Source organism: Pyrgilauda ruficollis, unplaced genomic scaffold, assembly GCF_017590135.1.
Source record: "Pyrgilauda ruficollis isolate IOZ18807 unplaced genomic scaffold, ASM1759013v1 scaffold29, whole genome shotgun sequence".
In the NCBI taxonomy this organism is placed as follows: Eukaryota; Metazoa; Chordata; class Aves; order Passeriformes; family Passeridae; genus Pyrgilauda; species Pyrgilauda ruficollis.
Genome location: NW_024524266.1, coordinates 351,266 through 375,497, shown reverse-complemented (window position 1 = coordinate 375,497; position 24,232 = coordinate 351,266). Strand labels below are relative to the sequence as shown.

At 39.9% G+C, this 24,232-nt stretch overlaps 1 protein-coding gene across 1 annotated transcript in view; it reads right to left on the bottom strand.

Annotated features, from left to right (window-relative positions):
* The window catches only part of TUBGCP3 (tubulin gamma complex associated protein 3), a 48,547-nt gene extending 24,618 nt beyond the window's left edge, over window positions 1-23,929 (bottom strand). The window contains exons 1-7 of the mRNA XM_041472422.1: window positions 23,651-23,929; window positions 13,044-13,151; window positions 11,200-11,267; window positions 8,624-8,701; window positions 7,772-7,989; window positions 4,201-4,373; window positions 1,377-1,495 (exon numbers count right to left, since the gene is read on the bottom strand). Of these exons, the coding sequence (XP_041328356.1) occupies window positions 1,377-1,495; window positions 4,201-4,373; window positions 7,772-7,989; window positions 8,624-8,701; window positions 11,200-11,267; window positions 13,044-13,151; window positions 23,651-23,726 (840 nt within the window). The 5' untranslated portion in view covers window positions 23,727-23,929. The remainder of the gene's footprint in view (window positions 1-1,376; window positions 1,496-4,200; window positions 4,374-7,771; window positions 7,990-8,623; window positions 8,702-11,199; window positions 11,268-13,043; window positions 13,152-23,650) is intronic.
* Window positions 23,930-24,232: the final 303 nt, after the last annotated feature.

Genomic DNA, 24,232 nt, shown 5'->3' with positions numbered 1-24,232 from the left:
CAGGCAAAGATTATTCAGCTGGCTTGTGGTCAGTAATTAAATTCCCTGAATTACAAGTTCCAAGTAAAACAGCTTCCGACCTCAAACCAGCCTACTGGATATGAAAGCTACACAGAAAACCAATGAAACCCATTGCCAATTTTGTAATCACTGACAAAGTTTTCTTCACATTCCTCTAGAAAAATATATTATGCTACCCTTCTTTTGCCATATATAATCTCATATATAGAATATAATTTACTCAATGAAGGTGCTGAGGAATTACAAACTTTGCATCATCTACAGGTGGATGTTTATAAGAATCTGTTAATTAAAAATAATTTAACAGGACTTAAGTTTTCCCATTTATCCCTCCATTAAGCAGACATAAATGTCATTGTAAAGGAATGGTGAACACTACAGCATTTCACTTTTTGTTACTATCATGAAGGAAGAAAGGACAATAGCTCAGTATCAACATTAAGACATGTCTACCGTGCTCATGGCACATGAAATGGCCCAAAAGTAATTTCCCCACCATTTAAGGACTATGTAATATTGTCATAGTAGAAAGTTTTTAATATAATTAAAAATTGAAAGTGTTGTCTTTCCATCTGAACAAGAATATCTTTCCATCTGAACAAGAAAACCTATTAGCAGAAACTGAGCTCTGAAGCTGTACTGTCTAAATACTGAGTGTGAAGATGCTAAAGCAACCAGCACCATTTTTTGTTCTTTGGTCAGCTGACCCAATCACAGTCTTAGGGTTTTCTGAATTGCAGATAGGCATAACATCTCACCACCTTAAAGCAAAGTCTCTCAGGCATCTCTCCTCTTCTTTTGTCCCCTATTCAATGTCTTCATTCAAATTCACATCAGATCTTTCTTCAGTTCTATCACCAGTCCTTTCTTTTCTAGGTCATCTGCATCTGATCACTTATAACTGCAATCAGGCCCATAACATCAAGTGGCTAGCATCTATTCCATATCTCTGTTACATTTAATTTAGTAAGAATGCAGTAAAAGGCCTGCATCTGCTTTATGTTAATTCTTATACAATGAAGGGAAGAAATGTTGACAGAAGTCCTCAAAGTCATAACTTACAAGTCCTTCTACTGGATTAAGAGCTGGAAGACTACTCACATCTTGTGAAATGCTACATTTTCTTTCTGGCACCTAATCTACCCAATAAATTTTCAACTACTAGTGTTGAAACTACTCTCTTGTATTAACAAAAGAACGCCCAAAAACAAAACAAACAAAACCAGCACAAAACAGCTGGTAGAGGGAATACAGACTTGTAATAATATTTTAAATTTTTTATATGTTTCTCACAGATATTTTTCCCCTATATACTTTTCTCTTCACACATGAAATACAAGACACCAATACAGTACCTTTCCCTCCACTTTATAGCAATTTTCAGAATTGCACATTTTGATGTTTTTTCCATCTATTCCCTGGAAGACATATAAAACATCTCTTACAAGATTTGCTTCTGTTATTTCAACAGAACCTAGAAAAGAAAACCAAAAACAAAACAAGTATTTAGATTTGTTGAGACAATAAGTTTTGATTACAACTTCGAAGAACTATTTAGATGCATAGCCAAAAAAACCCAAAACTATAAAAACTATAAAGCCTGTGCTTGTAACTGGTAAAGAAATATTTTAGGTCCTCTTAGTCTGACAGGACAGCCCAAGATGGCCTTTACCTGCCTCTAATGCTACCTGTGGTTCTCTCAGAGCAGTCAGCTTGTATGGCACAGGGCATGTCCTATTTTACCTGACACATTGGCCTGTTCTTACACTTGGTTATCTCTTTTGATACAACACCAGTGCAAGTTCTGAGGCAAGCACCACAGTAACTTTATCTTTCTTTGAACAAACAGTTCAAGTTGTTAAACAGACTTATAGAATAACCTCTTCTACATTCACCTAGAAAAAGAACAGTTAATCCAGAAGGAAGAACTGCTTGTTTCATAATGGCTTTCATTTACATATGCCACTGCTCAGTGAGAAGACTGATCAAATCAGACTGCATAACAGCCATAGAGCTTGAAAATATTTAAGTGTAAAGTTGCTTCTGGTTCTTACCTTGTCAGAGATTAGATTGTGTGAGAGATGGAAGAGTTTAAAGGAAACATAAGATCAAAAAATGCACTGTGTAGGCCACTGAAACTATCCCTACCTTTTCTGGGCAAACCGTCACCACTTGCTTTTGTAACTTCATTTATGATTTCATGAACAATTGTTAAACCATTTTAACAACTATCCAGGAATTGAGATACTACAACATGCTTCTCCCAATTTAGACAGCACTCTTACTCTTGTCAGTTTGCCTCCCCAACACTCCATTTTCCCAGGAAAAAAAAAACAAGAAAAATTAAATTCTACTCTTATTTTAGCAAAAGCAGTCTTCACTTTTAGATACCATTTAAAATTCAGTCTCCCCCCCCATAACAACAAGATGTGAACAGGTTGTCCCTCTTAGGAACTTGTAGCGAAATGGTGAAAGATTCAAGTGCACATTTATTTAATTGATAAATAATACAACAACTATTAACATCAGCCATACAGTGTGCCTTTTAATATTCTGTGTAAGGATGTAACAGTAAGAAAACTTCAAAATAAAAGCAAGCAACTTCAGGAGAAAAAAATTAATTACAGGAATTTAATATTCATAGAAATGTATCATCTTGACAACGGACTTCTATATTCTGAATGCAGTCCTACTTCTATTTCTACACCAGCGAGTGACTACATTTATAAGACAACTGTCAGTCCTTATACCCATCCCACACAAGAACCGAAGTCACAGCTGCTGGCTGACTCAACAGAAGAAGTATTGCTTTTTATAGCAATCAGTATAATAAATTAAGAGGCAGTGCTACATTTTATATGTTTTTCTTTTCCTATGCTTTTTTCCACTCCTTTTTCTACTTTTTTTTCTATTTTTGTATATATTAAATCTACCACATATATAGAACACACATTTACATTACATAGATACACACACACATATCTTCTTGCATATGACAGTCTTGTTAATTAGGTTCTAAATGCCAAATAATGTCCTCAGATACACCAGTATAACTCTGATCTTTAAGCCACTGCTTTGTACACTGCTATTCAAAGATGCAGAGGCTGGCAGACAGGCTATATTTTAGTGCCTTAATATCCACACTTATATGTATGGAAGTTAAAAACAAACCAAAACAAAACACCACAAACAAAAGCCTGCATGTCTTATCTTCCTTTGTCAGAGAATAATGGTGCTATGGCATGACAACATCTGCCATCAGCTAACTTACTCAGAACTTACTTTTACAGTAAGAGTTGCCACAGTCGCCACAGAGATCACCTGTTAAACAATTCCTTCTTAGCTGCACTTGTGTAAATTCAGATGTCCTCTAGACATCAGCTTCAAGTTTACAGGCACTTAATCATGGACATAAATTAGGAATATTAGGAATTCAGGAAGAAATTCCTTACTGTGAGGGCTGATGAGGCACTGGAACAGGCTGCCCAGAGTTGTGGATGTCCCATCCCTGAAGTGTTCAAGGATAGGCTGGATGGCTCTCTGAGCAACCTGGTCTAGTGGAAGGTGTCCCTGTCCACAGCAAGAGAGTTGGAAGAAGATGATCTTTAAGGTACCTTTCAACTCAAACCATTCTGTGATTTCATGAGTCTATTTTTTTTTTTGACAACATTTTATGTCACTTGTTCTAAATACAACCTCTGTAAACAGTATGCTAATCTAAAGAAGAAACGGGTTTAAGAGCTCTATATTCCAGTTCACATTTCCAAGTTCTGAAAGACACAGAACCACAAAGAGATGAGTATTCCAACAAGTTCTGTTTACTGAGCTCTCTTTCTGACTCTAGAAACAGTAGCATCTTCTGATCATCAAAAGAATGATCATTGCTCACATGTCACTATCACTTAACTAAGACAAACACTGGAATGAACTCAGTCTTTCAAGAGGACCAGATCACAATCCAACTAACCAGTGCAGAAAGAAATTAACAACCAGCCAAAGAGACTGTGGTCAAATATACTAGTCTTACATATTTGCTTCTATCCTTCTATTAAGTACATTCTAGAAAAACACTCTTGAAAAAATCAACATGCTATGATCCCAAAATAATTTTCAAGATAATGGAGGATACAGATAACAACCATAAAAGACATTATCTTTAATGAATACATCTTTGCTCACCACTTGTGTCCCCTTCTCGCCTCGACCTCGGCACACCACGAGAGACAGCATTTGAAAAGCCTTTTGAGGTAGTGCTTTGTAAGGAAGGCTGGCTTGCAGTTAAAGTCCATGCAAGACGTGAACCTAGCTGCTGACGGAGGCAATCTCCAACACCTGGAGCTTGATAGGATTGTCTAAAAAGATAAAAAGAAGAAACACCTTTAAAAACTTTCATTCTATACCCATTACATGGTGTGGAGTGATGCAAATTTTGAAAGATGCCCCTAGTTTGGGGTAGTGGTGGCTTAATAAAGGAACCTTAGAAAAGGGTAGAGAACAGAAAAGCAATTTATTTTTTCCTGTAAGCCTACACTTTCAAAAAAGCCCCCTGTAGAAAAGGGAAGTATAAGTTTGACATACATGATTTCATATCAAAGATTAACTTTGATGAAATGTGCAACTATATTGAAACAGGTTAAAAGTGAAGGTATTATAAAAATAATAAACATAGTCATAGTAGAAAAATCTAAACATTTAAGTTTTGTTATTAGCTGAAGTGTAGTTACATGTCAAAGAACTATTTCCAGCTACTCTACTCTTTCAGATAGTTTGTATCAAGTGCCTGAAGATGTAATCAAGGAGGGCTATCCAGGCACTTCCTTTCAAACTTGTAATTGTTTCCACAAACAAAAGTCTTAACCCTGAAAAAAATATCACACTGGCCAAGCTCCAGTTGTCCAGGACTCCCTGGTAAGCCAGGACTGATAAAATGACGGACAGCACCTTGGTGAGCCATCCAGTCCCACACACTTGTGAGCATCTAAGTAGGTCAGCAGGTCAGTAATTCCTCCTTCCTAGATTACAGTGGGTCCATTCTGCTCTCTGTCCACATCTACCAGCTCAGGAGGCCGCCTATCTTGAGAACAACCAGTCTCAGTGCTGAAGACTGAGCTCTGCTGAATTCAGCATTAGTAAGGCCTCAGAGTACAACACTGAATTTTGGCTGTTCAGAAGAATGTAACTCTAGAAAAAAAAAAAAAAAAACAGGTACAAAGAGAAGCTCAGGAAGAATGAAACTCACAGAAAGATTTAATTTGGGTTGTTCAGCTCACAGAGTACAGGACTAAAGAGCACAATGAAATTGCAATAAAATGGAACAGTATGAGCAGGTCTGAACAAGAATATGCCAGAAAGAGGGTAGGTTCTGCTGATATTTTTAAGCAAGCAGATATAAGAAATAACCTCACTGACGTATCTTTCTATATTGTATCAGTATTATACAATGATTCAGGCTAGAAGTGACCTCTGGAGATCACCTCCTACAAGCCTTCTGATCAAAGCAGATCAACGACAGAAGGCTAGCTGGTACATTGCTCAAGTAGTATTTTTAATATTTTCAAGCATGGAGACTACACAACCTCTCTGGGCAACCCATTTCAGTGTTTCACAATATACCTCCACCCTTAAACATACACCCCCATCTCAATGCAAAAAGGTTTGGGTTTTTCTCCCTTTTGATTAACTGTGATTCACAACTCACATATTTTGCCAGTTACCACTTGCTCCTTCCCTGACCCAAAACAGTCTAGCTCAGTCTTCTTATGCCCCTTGCCATACCATTACATAGGTAAGATCCCAAGAGTTTTCTTCTCCAGGCTAAACAATTCCAGTGCTCACTCAGCTTCCCCTCACATGTCAGATGCTTCAACCTCTTAAATGGTTTTGGGCTTCACCTCCAGATTTCTCCTTCCAGCCTGCCTGTATCTTCTCTTTGTATTATAACTGGACCCAGCATTTCAGATGTGTCCTCATCAGTACTGAGCAGTGAGAAGTTTTATTTGCCTCACCATCCTGGTGATGTCTCTCATAACACAACCCAGGAGGCTCTTAGCCTTCTTCACCACAAACTGCACATTCATTTTCGACTTGGTGCCTACCAGGAATCCCAGGACATTTTCTGCAAAGCTGCTTTGCAATCAGTCAGCACGCAGTATGTACTGCTGCATGGAGTTATTTTTTCCCAGGTACAGGACTTTGAACTTCAGCAGTTTCTGACTTTGAAGTTTCTGGAGCCCACTGAGCTCCCTCTGAGAGACAGGTTAATGACCTCCTTTAACAACCACTCCTCCCAGCTTCGGATCTTCTGCAAAATTGCCCAAGATTCACTCTATGTCATCAGGTGGGACGAAGGATGCAGATTCCGGTTATACCATTAAGGATTGGGTTCCAGCTGGACTTTGTGTCACTGATGATAATCCTTTTCAGTCTAACAGGTTCAGTTCACCTCACTGTCACCTTACCAAGTCCATATTTTATTAAGTCTGTCAATAAGGTTGTCACAGGTAGACAGCATTAAAAGTCTTAGTAAGGTTGAAATAAGCAACCATTACTGCTTTCCCCTTGTTCATCAAGTCAGTCATCTCATCACAGAAGGTTGCAAGATTGGTAGGCATGCCTTTCTGAACTCTGTGCTAACTACTCCTAGTCCCGCCCTTCTTGTCCATCTGGACATGCTTTCCAGAGCAACAAAGACTTACCCAAGGGTGTCAGTGTCTTGCGCTGACTTTACCAGCAAAAAGGCAAAGCAAGCACCAAATACCTCAACTTTTTCCATATCTGCCACCTAAGTCCATGCCCCTTGAACAGGGGCCCATGTTTTCTCTAGCCTTCCTTTACTGCTTATGTAGTTGCAGAAATATCTGCTGTTTCCCTTCATGCACCTTGACAGATTAAGCTCTAGGTTAGTTCAGGATTTCATTGCAGTCACTCTGCCCCTGGATGCTCCTTTGCACCTGGCCCTGCTGCCATCTTTTGTACACTTTTTTATGTCTGAGTTTTGTCAGAAACAACTTGTTTCTCCATGCAGGCCTCCTGCCACTTTTAATTCCTCCTTGCCCATTTCTTTCTTAAGCTTGCAGGAGGTGATCCTTGAATTCCAACCAGCTCTCTAGTCCAGTAGTTGAACTAGACTATCATTGTAGCTCCCTTCAAACAGAAATATCCTATTCTGTTCTCTCCTTAATCCCTCCTTCCTCCAGGGCATCCTCTCAGGGGATCTTTCCAAGAAGATCCCAGAGGAGCCCCAAGTCTCCTACCCTGAAGTCCAGGGATGAAATACTGCTTTTTACCAAGCTTCCACTTCCAGAATGCTGAACTACATCTTCTCACTACTGCAGTATTTGTAAAGCCTATTAATAACAATAAAATCCAGTTCTGTCAGTACTAATTCCATAATATGAATTTAATAACTCATGTCAAACACGCTCTACTAAAAAAATACATCTTCAACTCAAAAAAAAAAAGCTTTGATCCTTTCTAAAAATGCATCTTGTGATCTCGTGTTTGTTTCACAGCTCTTGGGGGTGGGAAGGAAAATTAGGAGACAAGAAGATAGTGATTAAAAACGGACACATTTGGACAGCCATTTATGGCTTCATATGGTCATATGCCAGCACCTGATATTCTGAACTGTTCAGCTGAGGAACTCAGTTTCTCTCCATCTAAAGTGGAATTTCCAATGGCATACAAAAGCAGAGGGTGAAGGAAAGAAAAAGGCAAGTCTTCTCCAAACCTATCAGTAAGGTGAATTTACCCTGGAATGAGTGACTGTGGAGTTGGAGTTGGCCCATTTAGGGCATACAGGCTGATGCTGCTGATCCCACTGCTGCCCATGCTGCAGGAACTCTGGGCAGACTGAGCACTGCGGTCTTGGTAATTCAATGGAAGGGTCTGAGGCCTGGCATAGTAATAAGGAGTTGAGTGAGCATCCCGTGGCAATGCTTGAGCAAAAAGCGTGGCATAACTTGACACCTGAAAAGGATTTGAAAAGGGAAGAGAAACAAAAAAAAAAACAAAAAAAAAAAAAACAGACAAAAAAGATGTGGGAAGTGCTTTAAGTCACATGTCAGTTAATAGGAGTGTAATATCAACAACACAAGAAATATTTGAAGACCATGTTTATGCAAAGAAAAATTTGCTGATGCAATTATCATGACAAAAACTGCCTTTCAGTGAGCAACAGCATTTTAGCAATACAACTTCTTTTTGCCTGCAAATCATCATTAGCAATAGCTGCAAAAAGCATTTTGGTGCCAGCAGCACTGCAACAACATTTTGCTTTCCCTACTCCATTTAAAACTCACTATCACATGAGCAGACATCACACCACCAAGCAGAAAGTAAACATAAAAACCGCCCATCTAATACACTCACAACTTCAGTTGCACATGTTCGACAGCTCATATTTTTACATTTATGTAGTGTAAGAAAACTACACCAAATATTACAGATACTTAACAAGTGTTTTCTTCCCTTCAGCCTCACACACATATCATGAAAACAACCTTGAGGTACTGGTCAAGTCTGGATAATGATTCTTGAAGACATCTAAAATAACTGACACACATTGCCTATTTCTCAGAACCAACAAAGTCTCCTCACCTACCTTGTTAGACTGTTTACGTGGATCTTCACTAAGGCTAAGCAGGAGGTAGAGTATTGACCATTTGTTTTTCAAAATGCCCTTCAAAGAAAGATGAAGACAAGCATAAATAAGTTCAACTCTTGATAAGCACAAAATTCTTTTTAATTATCCAATTTCCTAATACAGACACATATAAATCAACTTTCCAGATAAATAAGACTAACTCAGAGCCACGTTTTTGAATAAACAGGGAATGTGCAGTGCAGCCTCTATATTGCTAATTTTATGAATTTTTTCCATGGTGTTCAAATCATGAATTCTCACCTGCTCCAAGATCAGCAAGTAGGCTCAATTTAAAATTCATACCTACTAAGAATGTGGTTTATACAGAGTCGAACTGTTACCAGCATTCCCACACACTCTCACCACTTAAAACATCTCAGATGCAGCCATTAATTTAACCTAAATGTGAAAAAGGAAAACTTTTGGTGAAGTTTTAAGCAAGGAACTATCTTTTCTCCTTTCTCCCCTCCACTCTCCTTTACAGGGAGGTCTTGAAAGTGAGGGGTTTGATTTCTATTACTTTAAATGCCATTTAAGAGAGCTACCAAAATTTTAATAACTTAAGATAGAGACACTGTTAATATGAAACTTGAGGAATACACAATACTCTCTAGCGAACACAGACAGACTTTTAGAATAAGACTGTCTGCAGTTTTAGATCTCAGAAGAAAGCTGTCCAACTTCAGCTAAAGCCGAAGCTACAAACAGAGTACTTTAAAGTGAAAGCAAGCACTAAAATGATTTCTTTTAAATATGCGTGTTCCTAGATATGCTACTCCATAGTTCTGTGACACTAACACTTGCCCTGAATTTACCAGGGACAGAGAACCTTATGATGCACATTAAGCTGAGCCAAAGAAACTTATACAAATTCCCTCACAATATTGATCAGCCTATGATCTGCAATACTGAGCAATGCTGAATATAAAGCAAACTTGAGTCATATCAAGATTCAACACAGACTCTATCCCTTATGAAGCAACATAATTTACCAAAGCTCTACATTTTTATATAAAAAGAGACATTCTATATTATTATGTAGAGCACAATTCTATTATCTTCTGCTTCAATCTCAAGAACAAGCAAAAAGTAGAAGAACTGCATCTGCTGTAAGTAACTAATACAGCAACTGATAGACAAGTGGTGAAGAAGGAGCAGCAACTGTTTCTTCTACTGGCCAGGTTAGAATAAATCCAAGTGCTCCAAGAAGCATGCTTTGGTCAACTGGCAGGCTGCCATAAAAATAAGCACTGACCTCCTTTCCTGTTTGGAGTAATGGATGAAACAAAGTTAAAACAGATTCACATATGCTTTTTTCCCTTCCAACTGCTTTCAAGAGAATTGTTGGAAGGAGAGCCTCATTGATTCAGAAAACATATCCCTTCAAGCCCTTCCCTATGCTCACAGGAAAAAGAAATTATTGTATGCCATTAGTAATAAACCTAACAGCAGACTGAATAATAATTGGTTGTGTGAATTTTAAAGAAGCCATTATACTATTTCACATACACAAGATGCTAGCAGAGGAAAAAAAAAAAAGGTTAGAAAAACCTTAAATGTTTGAGGCAGTAAACAGGAGATAGCTTGCATTACATTCAGAAGAATAAGCAAACGTATAACACAGGCAAGGCATTTTGTTCCAAAGATTAGTCATCATGCTCTGCATCACTATGCTTGCCAAATGGCAATGCAGTACATAAGCTACAGAAACATGTTACACAAAGTCTGTATTACGAGTTGTCTGCAAATAAGTGCTGTGCTGTACAAACCAGTGCAACTAATACACAAACCCACTGGATACCAAAACCAGGACAACGTTACTCAGTAACGAGCTCCAAACACTCACAAAGTAAAGGGTAAGTCAAGAACTGAACAGAGGAGGAGGAGAACCAAGTTCTGACTAGTCATACTTCCCATAGAATACCTTTTTTGTAATCTTAACCTCAGCATTATCATGTTAAACTCAGGTTTTCCACACACTAACATCTTTAGTCAGAATATTGGCATGCAGTGTTCTTTGATTAACACTGGTGTTAGAGCCATCCAAGTCAGCAAACTCTTAACTTTCAATATTAAAAGACCTGGAGCACTTAAAAACTCAGATGCATGAGAATATTAGATTAGTAAAATCAATACACTGCAAGGGCGTTTCTGTAAAATAAATGATGAGAAAATTAATCAGTTTTACATATAAAATGATCCCTTTATTTTTATAGAGTTCCTTTCTTCATATAACTTGAATCAAATACTAAAAATACAGCTAGGGTTGAGAGGCATCTCTAGAAGTTGTCTGGTCCAAACCCCCTGTTTAAAGCCAGGTCATCTACAGCAGGTTGCCCATGACTGTGTCCAGTCAGGTTTTGACTTGTCTCTAAGGATGAAGACTCCACAACTTTCCTAGGCAAGCTGTTTGAATATTTAACCATCCTTGCAGCAAAAATATTGTTCATGACCTGAGCACTCTCCAAAACAACTCTAACATCAGAAGGGTGCTTATGAGTGCTTTCAGTTTCTTTACACATTTATTAAACTACCTGTGAACCGAGTTTTCTGTAGAGTTCTGAAAACAAAGCAGCATCTGCTTCCCTTCTTTGCCGCACAACTATTAAAAAAAAAAAAAAAAGTAGATTAAAAATTTGAAAAAGTGTAAAACTCATGTCTTAACACATACTTGTGGTAAATTATAAGATGCAATCAAGAAAGCTTCATGATGCTGGACTGTTTCACTGTATTTACTTAAACACTGCTTTCATCTTATCTGCATACCAGCCCTGAGAATTCTTGCAATGCAAGTGATTCAATACAAGTACCTACCTTTCTTAACTCAACCAAAATATACCTTTTTTGTCCTGGTAAAGTCTGGTCTGCCATTCAGTAGATTTAGGGACCTAAGGGACTGAAGACACAACTGAAAGCAGATAATCATTAAAGAATGTTATAAAAACTACTAGTAATTGCTCCAAAACTCGAGTGTAATTGTTTCTATTTTAGGCAATAAAATCAAGGATGCCATTTGCTGCAAGTCAGGCAGAACTCCAGGGTCACACAACTTTCATGTATTACAAAAATAAGTCTCAAATCAATGCCAGTTACAGAAGTACCTTCTTGGAGGAGACACATTTTCCAACTAAAATTTCTTAAAAAGCTATGTTGCATCAGAAAGAGCCATGTTAAAAGAAAACCAAGGCAATAAAGACATCTGAACAAACTTCAGTGATAAGAAAAATAGCTATTAAATGCTAGAAATGTTAATTAGCATCAAATGTCACTGGTAAGTACACTTTGCCAAGTAAGTCATTACTTGTGTGGTATCTCCAAAATAAATGTAAAGTTGGAAGGACATATATCCAGCTGAAGTTGGGGAGGAGGATGAGGGACACAGTCCTCTTCAGAAAACTGGCAACAGGCCCAAAGAATACACGCTGTGTTGTCTACAAAGTAGCCAAAGTATGGCAGAAAGTATATATTGTAGATTTCAGTGTTTTGGAGTTGTAGCTAGAGGAATTCTAATGGGCTTATTTGTCTGTCAGCAAGTCACGGAAGCTCTGCATTAACAAAAAATACACACGGACCTTAAACCAGTTATAACCACTGACGTCAGTTATCCTAATTCAATCTCTGAATATTCAAAGCTCAAATATGAAGTTTTAATTTCATTAGCACAATTCAAGTAATTGTTTCTGGACATGCTACTGTGCAGCAGAATCTGCTGAAAGCAGTCTTTGGCTTTTCAAGAAGAATTCATCACATCTCCTTTGGATACACACAGTGCAACACGTGACTCAGAGCAGCAGAGAGCACAATGGAATGGAAATACAACATCCCTTACAAAATCATGATCTGATTTTGTTTTTAAGAAGGTGGTTGCGGAAAACTTGTAGAGAAACTGAAGGCAAGTCAGGTAAGTCACAAACCATTCCATCAATTCCCAGGATACTCATTCAGCAAGTTTCACACAGGTACTCATGAAGTTAATTGTGCCAATGTGCAATATTCCTGAAGTGCACATCTCAAAAATATCAGTCTTTTACTCTTCTAAGAAGAACTATGAATTATGAATTCATCATTTCCAAGTACTATTAAGGTGAATGGAGTGCAGTATTAATTGCTCTTTGTCGTCACAGTAGCTAAGATACCAAGCAGCAAGGAAAGTTTAAGCTGAGCATTCAGAAAAATCTGAGCTGTGAATACAAATAGCCACTCAGGAATATTTGCTAGGAAATTAATAGCATTTACATCATGAGATTTTCAGGAATAAAGCATTAATAATAGATTAGATAACTATCTGTGAGGCAGAGTTGTCCCCTTTTCCGAGAAATAACCTGATTAACTTCAAAAAGAATTTCATGTTTCTAAGAAAGAAACAAGATGCACTTACGTTCTTTCTTGATTTTCTCTGCTACAAGAAACTCATCACGCTCAACAGTGGGAGCAAAATTGCTTCCAATAACTCTCACTGCATACTGAAACTGTTGGGCTGCATCAGCTGAAAGAAAAAGAAAACACTGTCAGTTAAGTAGAATGCTACAGTTCTATTAAAACTAATTTTTAAAAAAGTGAGACATATTACATTGCTATGTCTGAAAGCAGCAAAAATGTACCGGCTTAGATCTGATAATATTATGCTGTGATTCTTAGGCACACTTCTAACCAGAGGGCAGTAAAGTCCAGTTTATCATAGTATTAATGTGATATTTCAAACACACTCATCTGTACACACTCCACAAATAACTGCATCAAAATTTGTAAATAAGCCCCTCCTATTCTGAGCTGAAAGAGACACTTAGGTCTACCCAGTTGCTAGAGAGCATTTGCCCACTTAACTGGCTCTGCCCCTCCCCACGGACAGAAATGCTGTGGGACCTGGCACACAGTCACACAATTCAGCTCACACACCACAGCAATACACTCACGTTCACCACCTACCCATGGATCTTCATTCAGATATCCACAACAGTGCTTTTACCAGTTTGCATCTCAGTTTTAGGTTTGGTTTTGTTTAAAACAGTTTGAATGGTTTCACCCATTGGTCCAAAGCCAGCTCAGAGATATCAGCATCACACCCCAATCCATAATGTGACACAGAGGTCACAAATCAGTGACCTCCTTCCACTGCTTCTTCCTAATGCAATAATTCTGGTTTTAACCTTGTTGTTAAACTGTTTAACAGTTTAACTGCACTGCTTTAGTGCAAGTATCTTGCTTTCTGAGAAAACTAACAGTCTGGTAACACCAAGAAAGGGCCAGGTCAGTATTAATGCTTCTATAGCATAGTTATATTCCCATTTATCAACCTGAAAATCAAACAATAAGCCTACAGACATGTAAAGTGCCCTTAGAAAAGGTCAGACAGATTTTTATTCCTTATCTAGAAACAACTGTAATAACACAAGGAAAAAGGTACATAAGAAAATAACCAAGTGTGCTTGCAACACTTGAATCTTTTTACTTCGAGAAAGAAACCCATCCAAGCAATTCTGCATATTGTCTGTTCTGTATATAACAATTATGTGTGCAAATGCATCACATCCTTGTGTGTTTTATTCAGCCAGCTGAGCAGTCAGCTCCCAGGGAAAACTGCCAAGTAATGCAGCAAAGGTTCAGCCAACGATGCTGGTCAGGACAAATATGTACAAAAGGAACAAAAAAATGACATACGGTAAAGAACCACTAGAACAAGACATATATTAAGCATTTATCATCTCTTAAATAATTAATTTTTGCAACCGGAAAAAAAAAAATCACCTTGGAGACAGTAGGAGTCAAATATTGATTAAATGCATTAAAATCTTCAAAAACTTATGGAAAGAAGTTTGAAATTTAAAAATCACAATGTGCTAGATTGTGTTTGAATGCTCTACATTCTTCTTGAATGTCCATTTTATACTGTCTTGTACTATAAATGTCATCCACTGGTCCAACTCCACCAGAATATAACTGTAGAACAGCAAGTATTAACCAATTCACATAAAGAAATGGCTCACACAATCAGGGAAACAGTCCGCACACAAAGTTATTAACATTTAAAAGCATTTGACAATACTGGCCGACAGAAGGAGCAAGAGTATTGTTCTATTGTCAGAGAAGAAAATGCCACTATTACTGTAAGGTCACAAATTGCTATGACAAATGTCTCCCCTACTGTTAGACTAAGCAACCTTTCAACTGCAATAAGGTTTTGAAAATACAAATATAAAAATTTAATCATACAGCTACTGATGAACTAGGTGTGAAGAGTTAAGTATGCGGAAGCATTTCTGTGTGATTCTTAAGTTTAATGCATGCCACAACAGAGCTCAAGATTTAAAAAAAGTATTCTGCATGGCAAATTAAAATCAAATACTGACACTAAGTTATCCCAAACAGCGTATGTTCCATTTTTTCCTCAACTGTGTACTTGGCAGCAGATAGGAAAGGGGCAAGCTTTTTCTGTAATGGGCAAGTTTTAAGGAAAATCTATTACCTCCTGTAACAACTTTCTATTTCGACACCAACCATAACAAGACTAGTTAAAGCACTGAAACTTAGTATAGCCTTTTCCATACTGCTGTAACAAAGCATCTGAGAAAGATCTCTAGTTGAAAGACTGCAATTCCACCCAACAAATCTTGCTTTTTAAACCTGTAGCACTACTGAAAACATGGAAAATTATGTTCTTTATACATTGCTGATTTGCACCAGCAATTCAACAGCTCTGTTGCAAGACTGGTTTTCTATTTTATTTAATTCAGATTTTCATGTTTTACTCATACCAAGTCCAGCTTCCTTTTTACAAGCAAAATTCCCTGCTGTGGGTGTTTCTTCAGCAGATTATTTCTCATGAATTCATATAATAACTTCAGTACCTAAAGTGATTAAATATAACTAAATACAGATATGTGTCAGTACAATAAAAATTCACACAGCTTATAACTAACAGGCACATCTAATTGCTTCCCTCCTCAAATAATCATCATTATGACAGCAGACATACTTAAAATATACAGCCATCTATTTGAACATCCTTCATCAGAAAATGATTACAGCATGACTCTGTTACATAACAGCAAGCTCAATGTATCTGATGCAGCTGTCTGAAGGCTAAAGGGGTAAAACAACATTGATCATTACTTGATTTCCAGAGGTCTGATCAGAGCAGAGAATACAGAGACAGCCACCTCTCCTCAGACTAGATCCCCTAAGTAATACACACACAATTAACGACACTGATAAGCAGCCACACAGCTGAGCAGAGAACTGTCACTTGTAAATCAAAAGAAAAAAAAATGAAAATTTAAAAACTGTCTCCCTTGAACAAAGCAACCCTTCAATCCTTCAAAGATCTATACTCCACGCAGCCATTCAAACTTTCCTACACACAATGCAGTAATAGAATTGAACTACTTCAAAAGCCAGGTAACAGCACTTTAAAGCTGAAGAAAATACAAGTGTAGCCCCATGGAAAAAAATACATAGAAGCAATGCATAGGAAGACTCTGGTTGTAAAGAAAGCAAGGAGAAATAGGACTAAAGATAAAACTTAAAGGAAAAGTTCACAAGACAAAGAGATAATTAGCCAATTATTACTTGCAAGAATGCAGTATTTCAGAGGATGTGCTGACATTCAGCAAGACTAGTGCTATAAAGAAGCTTCTAGCATTACCTATAATTTTAGGGAAGTGAATTGAAATTCACTTTATACTCTTACATATTTCTTTAAATAAGATTAGTTATTGGTCAATTAAGTTTCCAAAAGTGGGCAGGGGGAAATCCTGAAAAGCCCAAGTAGTAATTGAAACTGTTTTTTCAAATCATTGTGAGAAAACTGCTTCCTGAAAAGATGTTTGGTTATTTAAATACATCTATAAACAATTTCTAAATTATAGGACCACACTAAAGAAAGTTTAGCTAAACCAGTTTCCTTCTTTCTTGAAAGGCTTCAAAGATTAGCAAACTCTCCAGTCAGCTGTCCATCATCCCAGACAACCATTTTCCCTAAACACAAATACAAAATTATTGTGAAACAATTACACTCTAAACTGCATTCAGTGCTGTAGGAATGGTGCTGACCAGGGAATAATTATTGCTGCAAACTACTTCAGATACAGGTGCTGCCAAGTACACATATTGAAGTAAAAAAAACACCAAACAACAAGCTTATTTCCTATAACAAAATGTTTGTTGCAAAATTAAGCTGGGAAGAAAAGCTGTAAAACTTTTCACCTTCTCACATATACCATGAGTACATATGACGTTGGCCAAGACAGCAATGCTGCTGTATCTCCTCTGTTTTACTCATATCAGATGTTCTACATTACTATGAAGTATTACCTGGGGAAAAAGGCAGCGGCATTAACACGGCATATAACAATAAAAACTAGAAGGCTAATCTCAAACGCCATTAGCACTGCTGTTTTGTTCTTGAGGAGAATCCACATACACTGTGAGCAAAACTGCTTGTTCCAGTAGAAAAGACTGGGTCTGAAATGTGCAATTCTAGGCCCAGCCTGGTTATGACATGCAAGGTGCTGCACTGAGTTGAGGCAATCCCAGACACAACTGCAGACTGGCAGAACCCAGTGAGACCAGCCCAGCAGAGAAGGACTTGGGAGTTCTCAGGGAAGAAAAGCCGGACACGAGGCAGCCATGTGTGCTTGCAGCCCAGAAGGCCTGATACACACCTTGGATTATATCAAAAGAAAGGTGGCCAGGAGTTCAAGGGAGGTGATTCTCTCCTTTACTGTGGCCTCATGAGACACCACCTGAAGAGCTGCATCCAGCTCCGGGGTGCCCAGCACAAAAAGACTTGGACCTGTTAAGAGCAGGTCCACTGGAGAGCACAAAGATGGTCAAAGGGCTGGAGCACCTCTCCTGTGAAGCCAGGCTGAGCTAGCGTTGTTCAGCCAGGAGAAGAGAAAGCTCTGTGCAGAGACATTATTGTGGCCTTCCAGTACTTAAAGGGGGTTATAAAAAAGAGGAGAGCAACTTCTTACATAGGCAGATAGTAATAGGACAAGGAGGAGAAACGATTTTAAAATAAAAAAGGAGACATTTATACACCATGCTAGGGAGAAATTCTTTACAGCAAGGATGGCGAGACACTACAGCAGATTGCCAAGAGAAGCTGTGGATGTCCTGTCCTGGAAGTGCTCAAGGCCATGCTGGATGGGTTTTGAGCAACCTGGTATAGTGGAAGGTGTCCCATCCCATGGCAGCAGGGTTAAAACTAGATGACCTTTAGGGTACCTTCAAGTGAAGTCTTTCTGTGACTCTTTGAAACACTATGAAGTGTTCGTGAAAAAAATTGATTTTACATCAGCCTTCTGATTTAGACAACTATCTTAAACTTCTGCTGAAGAAAGTTTTTATTTGAAGCACTTTAAATTTATTGTTAATTGTTTTTCTAGTCTCCAGACTCCTTTCCCGCAAAAGAAAATAAATCAACATAAGCACAAAATAAAGCTCAAGCCACACACTCCCGTATCTTTCCTTACTTAGAAGTTGTCCACAAACTTTGATGCACAGCACAGGAAACATAACTATTCTTTAATTCTGCTAATATGGATGGCTCTTGTTGCATTGCTAGTAAACAGATTTATTTGAGTACTGTCCCACTGGACTATCAACAACTCTGTCACAATATTTTCAGAACTTTCCCTCACTGTGAATTTTTGACTCTTTTGTCAACTCCCATCTGCTCTGTTACTAGCATAGGTAAAAATCCTTCCATATCACTCTTTGAATTAACTCTATGCTTTTCCCCAGCAATGAAATTTTAACATCTATTCCAATAATTCAGAGTTTAAAAAATCAAAATCAAACAGCAGTAACAGAACTGCCACTGACACTCTGGAGATTAAATTGAGGCCACAGTATGGACTTCAGGTAGCAAACTGCTCCCCAAAGACTGAAATACTACTTCACTTTCTAGAGCATGCACACCTCCAATAGTACTTTGGTACACAAAAATCTTCTTAGCTTTCAAACTCAAATAGATTCAGCTTGAATATTTACAGCAATACAATTTGTTTCGATTGGAGGCACTAAGAAGTCTTAGAGTTTTAAAGATTACCAGGAGATTTGTGAAAGATAGCTAAGAACAAGAAGTTCTTTGTCAGAAGGACTAAAATCATTGTCCAACGAGAGGTATGCAGCCCTGTATAACCACTGGAGCATACAAACACAGGGGAGAAAAAGAAAATTATAGACATTACTGCACAGGTAAGCAAGCTCCCTGCAAGATCAGGTGTAAGTATAAAAGTGAGTGGATAGCCTGGAAAAACACAGAAGATAATACAAAGCCAGTGCAGTAATTCTTAGACATGTGGAAGAGAGAGGTCAGCAGCAGCTCCACCTGCAGGGGCAGAGACCCCAAACTAATCACAGTGGCTGACTGCAGACACACAGCACCACGCAAAGCTTTACACCCCACCGTGAGGACCGGCTAGAGCACAGTAACAAAAAGATTTCAAACACTAGTTTTAGGGAAAGAAAAGTTTAAGCAGACAAAAAAAAAAAAAAAAAAAAAAAAAACTCAACCAACTAAACAGTTCTTCCACATCACTCAGTAGACCTTGTAATGAATTTCTCAGAGGCAGAGTCTTTTGCAAAAAGTAAATCCCAGGAACTAGGCCTATGCAGCTGACTAGTTCAGGAAACAAAGCAAGCCCTCTACTTAGGGGATGATCCCAAAAGGGGAAAGAGAGAGAAGATGGCTCCACCACTGAGAGCCTGAAGTCACAGTCCATCAAACCACAAATTCACTTCAACATAAATCTTTAACTAGCAGAGAAGGTGGGAGCCTTCTAAGGCCATCACAGGCAGAAGCAAAAAAATTCCTTGATGGGTTTATGGAAGACTTCAGGCAGGGTATTGCACAATGAAGACTCAGAAGGAGAGTAATCCCACTTTAGCCTTAAGTGAACAATTATCACACAGGCATTATATAAACAGATCTCCCCATCCAGATGTAGCTTCCTCACAAACGTAACACACAAGTGCTGAGAAAGAATAAAGGGAGAACAAAAATTCTCAAGCAGAAACTCAGGGAATGCACAGGCAGGAACAACCATTAAATCATCAAACATCAATTCCTTTATTATTTACCAATTAAATTTCACTCAAATTCATCAGTACCTTGTACTGCACATTCACAGCAGGTTAACTACACAAACGGTTTAAGATGGATGTTTTCAGCTTCTTGAATTGTTAGTAGAGATTTCTCTAGTAAATTTAAAGATTTCTTAAGTGTCTAAGGTTTTTGCCCGTGTACTCTGTAGAAGTACTTGAACATCATAAATTACTTTCCGAATACTAAACTGATAACACTTGTAAAGTTTGCTACAAAAAAGAGGATGTGTATCTACAAAGCAGCCTAACTCGACCATACACAAGGAGCAAAGAAGCTGCACACAGACCGCTAACCACACACTAATACCTTACTTCAAACTTAATTCTCTGCTGAAAGGAACAAGAATTACAAGACTGAAAAACAGTGAGATGCTAAACAGCTTGTCCAGTGGGTTCCTTACACCTTCAGATACATGCATCTTCCTCGATCAAAATTACCTCATTGTCTTTTATGTATTCCTTGGACATAGATATCAAGGGGGTGGGGGAAAAAACCACCACACACCCGTTTCATCACTGAGACTTTCACAGAATTTTTGATTTAGCAGTCTCTATGCATTTGAAGTCCATAGCTGAGCTAACATATGTACTACAGTTGACTGCTTCAAGGGAAATCCTCTCTCAGAAGGCTGAGGTTTCAGTGCTAGCAACCCTTCTAACACAGGAATAAAGAGCAGGGTAAGAACAGGCTTCCCATCTGTCACGTGCATTAAAACACAGGTGATAAATGTGGCAGACAACCCCCTTTTTTTCAGCTGTCACTTCAAAGTCCTCAGATAATCCTCAAGTGCACAGACAAGCAGACTACAGGTTGCACACAGAAACTTACTGTGATTTTGGCCAAAATTTCCACTTTCATTAGCCAAACATAGAAAGGGTTATAGTTACATTATCAGAATCTCAACACACATAAACAGGTTCAACATTAAAAAAAATAAACCAAACAGTTGTCTTGCATGTTTTCACATAGACTGCTTGTAAATAAAATTATTATTCCTGTCAGGAGATACAGAGAGGTATCGACACTATGACTCAAAAAAAAAGTTAGATCCTAAGTTGCTAGAAGTGAGCCATTTCACCTCAATAGTCATACTTCAGTTGTTACTCAGAGGTTTCCATTTCCATTCTCATGCTCTGCTTAACTTTAAAAAGTATCACAGACCTAGATAACACTAAGAAACAAGCTCAGACTTAGTTTAGATTAGACTCCAAATCTAAGAAAAAAGTCATGAAGAAAACAGGATTAGACATTATAGAAATAATGTCCTTGAAAAGGTATCCACTAAAGCAATATAATCTATTTTCCAATTCTTTTAAAATTTGTTTTTGGAAATAGAACTAGTAACTAGCACAATAATTTGAGAATTCTGGCAACAAATCTTTGAAATACTCTTAAAAGAGAACATATACCAATTATATCAGCAAAAAGTTTCCAAAGAATGTTAAAGGCAAGTAAAAGCTTTAAAAAAAGAGCTGGAAGAGCACCTTAGAATTGTAGTCTGATGTAACATACAGTTAAAACACTTGCTAAAAGAAACATGTGGTTACAGAAGAACACAAGAGGCATTAAACAGTTCAGAAAGTACTGCTGACTTGGTGGAGACAGGAGAAGAATAGAAATTTGCCACATCCTGATAAAATCTTACAACAGGAATTCCTGATACAGAAATACTATGGACTCTGGGAAAAAAAAAAAATACTGCCTTGCAGAAGACTTAAAAATGCAATGCAAAAGGAAAATATTTTGAAAAACAAAACACAGCAATCAACAGCTGTTGATCATAGAATTATTCAGGTTGAAAAAGACCCTTAACATCTTAGGGTTACACAGAGTGTTTTCCATGAAGGAGTCCCTACTCAACAGTTCAGTGAAGACAAAGATTCCCATTTCCTACCAACCGTACCAAGGCTCTCAGATGAATCACAGAATCACAAAGTGGTTTGCGCTGGATGGGACCTTCAAAGACCACCTAGTCCACCTCCCCTGACATGGGCAGGGACATCTTTCACTTGATCAGGTTGCTCAAAGGCCCATTCAGTCTGGTCTTGAACAGTTCCAGGGATGGGATTCACAACTCCTCTTGGCAACCTGTTCCTGTGCCTCACAATCCTGACTGTAAAAACTTTCTTCTCTGTGTCCAATCTAAACATACCCTATAATTGTTTAAAGCCATTACCCCTTGTTTTGTCACTTTAGGCCTTGCTAAAACATGTCTTTCTTATAAGCCCTCTCTAAGGACCGAAAGGCCACAGTGAGATCTCTGAGCAGAGCCTTCTCCAGGCTCAACAACCCCAACTCTCTCAGACCTGCTTTGTAGGAGAGGTGCTCCATTCCTCTCACCATTTCCATGGACCTGCTCTAATACCTCCACATCCTTTCAGAACTGGGGGCTCCAGAGCTGAATACAGTACTGCAGATGGGGTCTCACAAAAGCAGAGCAGTGAGGGGAGAATCACTGCTCTCTACCTGCTGTCCATGCTTCTTTTTAAGGAGCTCAGAATATGGTGACTTTCTGGGATGCACATTACTGCCTCACGTCCAATTTTTCATCCGCTCCCATCTTTCCCTGCAGGACTGCCCTCAATCCACCCACCCTCCACTCTCTACAGATACTGGGGATTGCCCTGACCGAGGTGCAGAACCTAAAGGTTCACATGGGCGTGCTCCTCACGCCTGTCATGGTCTCTCTGCATGGCACTCCCTTCCCTCAGCACATCACCTGCACTGCTCAGCTTGGTGTCATCTGCAAACCTTCCAAAGGCACTCTCAAGCCCACTGTCTATGTTATTAATAAAGATATTGATCATCATCAATCCCAATGCAGACCTCTGAGGGACACCATTTGCTACTGATCCTCATTTTGACATTGAGACAGTGACTATAACTCTTTGGATGTGGCCATGCTGCCAGTTTCAGTTTCTCATTCACCAAACAGTTCATCCATTAAACTGTTAGCTCTCCAACTGAGAGACAAAGATGGGGTGTGAGACCATGACATGCTGCCTGCAACAGATGGAAAGTCTGAGAAACAGACTATATATATATATCTGCACCTTGTTACACACTTTCTAGATTCCTAAAATAGCAATAATCCACTAGCCATGTTCTAGAAATGTTTTACAACAGGTAATGCTCAAAAGTCTTAGTTACTATCCTGGAAATATCTAAAGGGACTTGTCAGAATAAAGGGGCATGGAGAGAGAAAAGAATAAGGGACTTGACAGCCATTACTAATAATGGAGAAAGTCATCTCTCATACAAGAAAAAAGATGCAATAAAAGCCTCTGCATGAGTTTCTCTAGCGAGCCATGCTGATAAACAGAGCAACTTAAAAAGGAGTCTCAGCAGAGGCACGCCTTCCTTTCCACCCCTCCGACTGCTTACTAAAAACAGTCTTCGCCTTGACTGCAAGGGAGAAACTTACGCAAACAGACAAGAGATTCATTCCCCTGCTGCAGACTCACAGCAGCATCAAGACACAGAGGACCTGTAGCGGACCCGGCGCACGTCAATGGCTCCACTCGAGCAGGCACCGGCGGGAGACGGAGGTTCCTCAACCCGTACACGGAGCCCCCTTTCGCCCAAACACCCCGCTCCCCGAAGAGGAGAGCGCCTTCACCAGCCGGCCAAACGCTCCAGGGGAGCCGGAGCATGAGGGCACGGAGCCGTCTCCGGCCGCCTCCCGCCGCAGGGCTCCGGCTCGCAGGGCCGCTGCCGTGCCCAGCCGCCCCTCGCACTGCCCGGGCTGTCACCCCCGGGCCGGGAGGCCGCCGACGCTCCCTGCCGAGGGGCCCGGCGCCTCTGCAGCCCTGCCGGGGCAGCCCCCGCGGGCTCCGAGCGCTGCCGCGGGGGGAATGGCGGGGGAACGCCGTTACCTTCGCTCTTGCCCAGGATGCGGCAGCAGAGGCTCTGCAGCAGAACGTTGGGGGATTTTTGGTCCGGAGTCGCCATCGCCGCGCGGGAGGCAGGATGTGGCGCGGGGGCCGGGAGCAGGCGGCAGAGCCGGAGCACGGCGGGGTGGCGGAGGGAAGGAGGGGGGCGAGGACGCGCCGCCCGGTCGGCAGCGCAGGGAGCCGGCGGCACCTCCCGCTCCCGCCTACGGCGCCATTTTCACGGGACCCGCCGAAAGCCGCAGCCGCGGCCGCGCACCCACAATGCCCCGCGCGGCGGTTCCGGGGCAGGCGCCGCCCCGCGCGCGGGCAGGCCCGGGGCGGGAGCGCCCCGCCGTGGGACCTGCCCCGCCATCCCCAGGCGGAGAGCCGGACCTGCCCGGCCCGCGGCGCTTCCCCGCGCCGGGAAACGCCTCACACCCAGCCCCAGAGACTCTCTCAGTTCCATCGACGCTCACATTCACTGCAACACAGCTCTTGTACCCAGTGCAGGAGGTGGAGGCCTCCTCAGGCCATCTCGGGCAGGAGCGGAAAAGGCCTTGATGGAGTGCTAACAGAGGGCTTCAG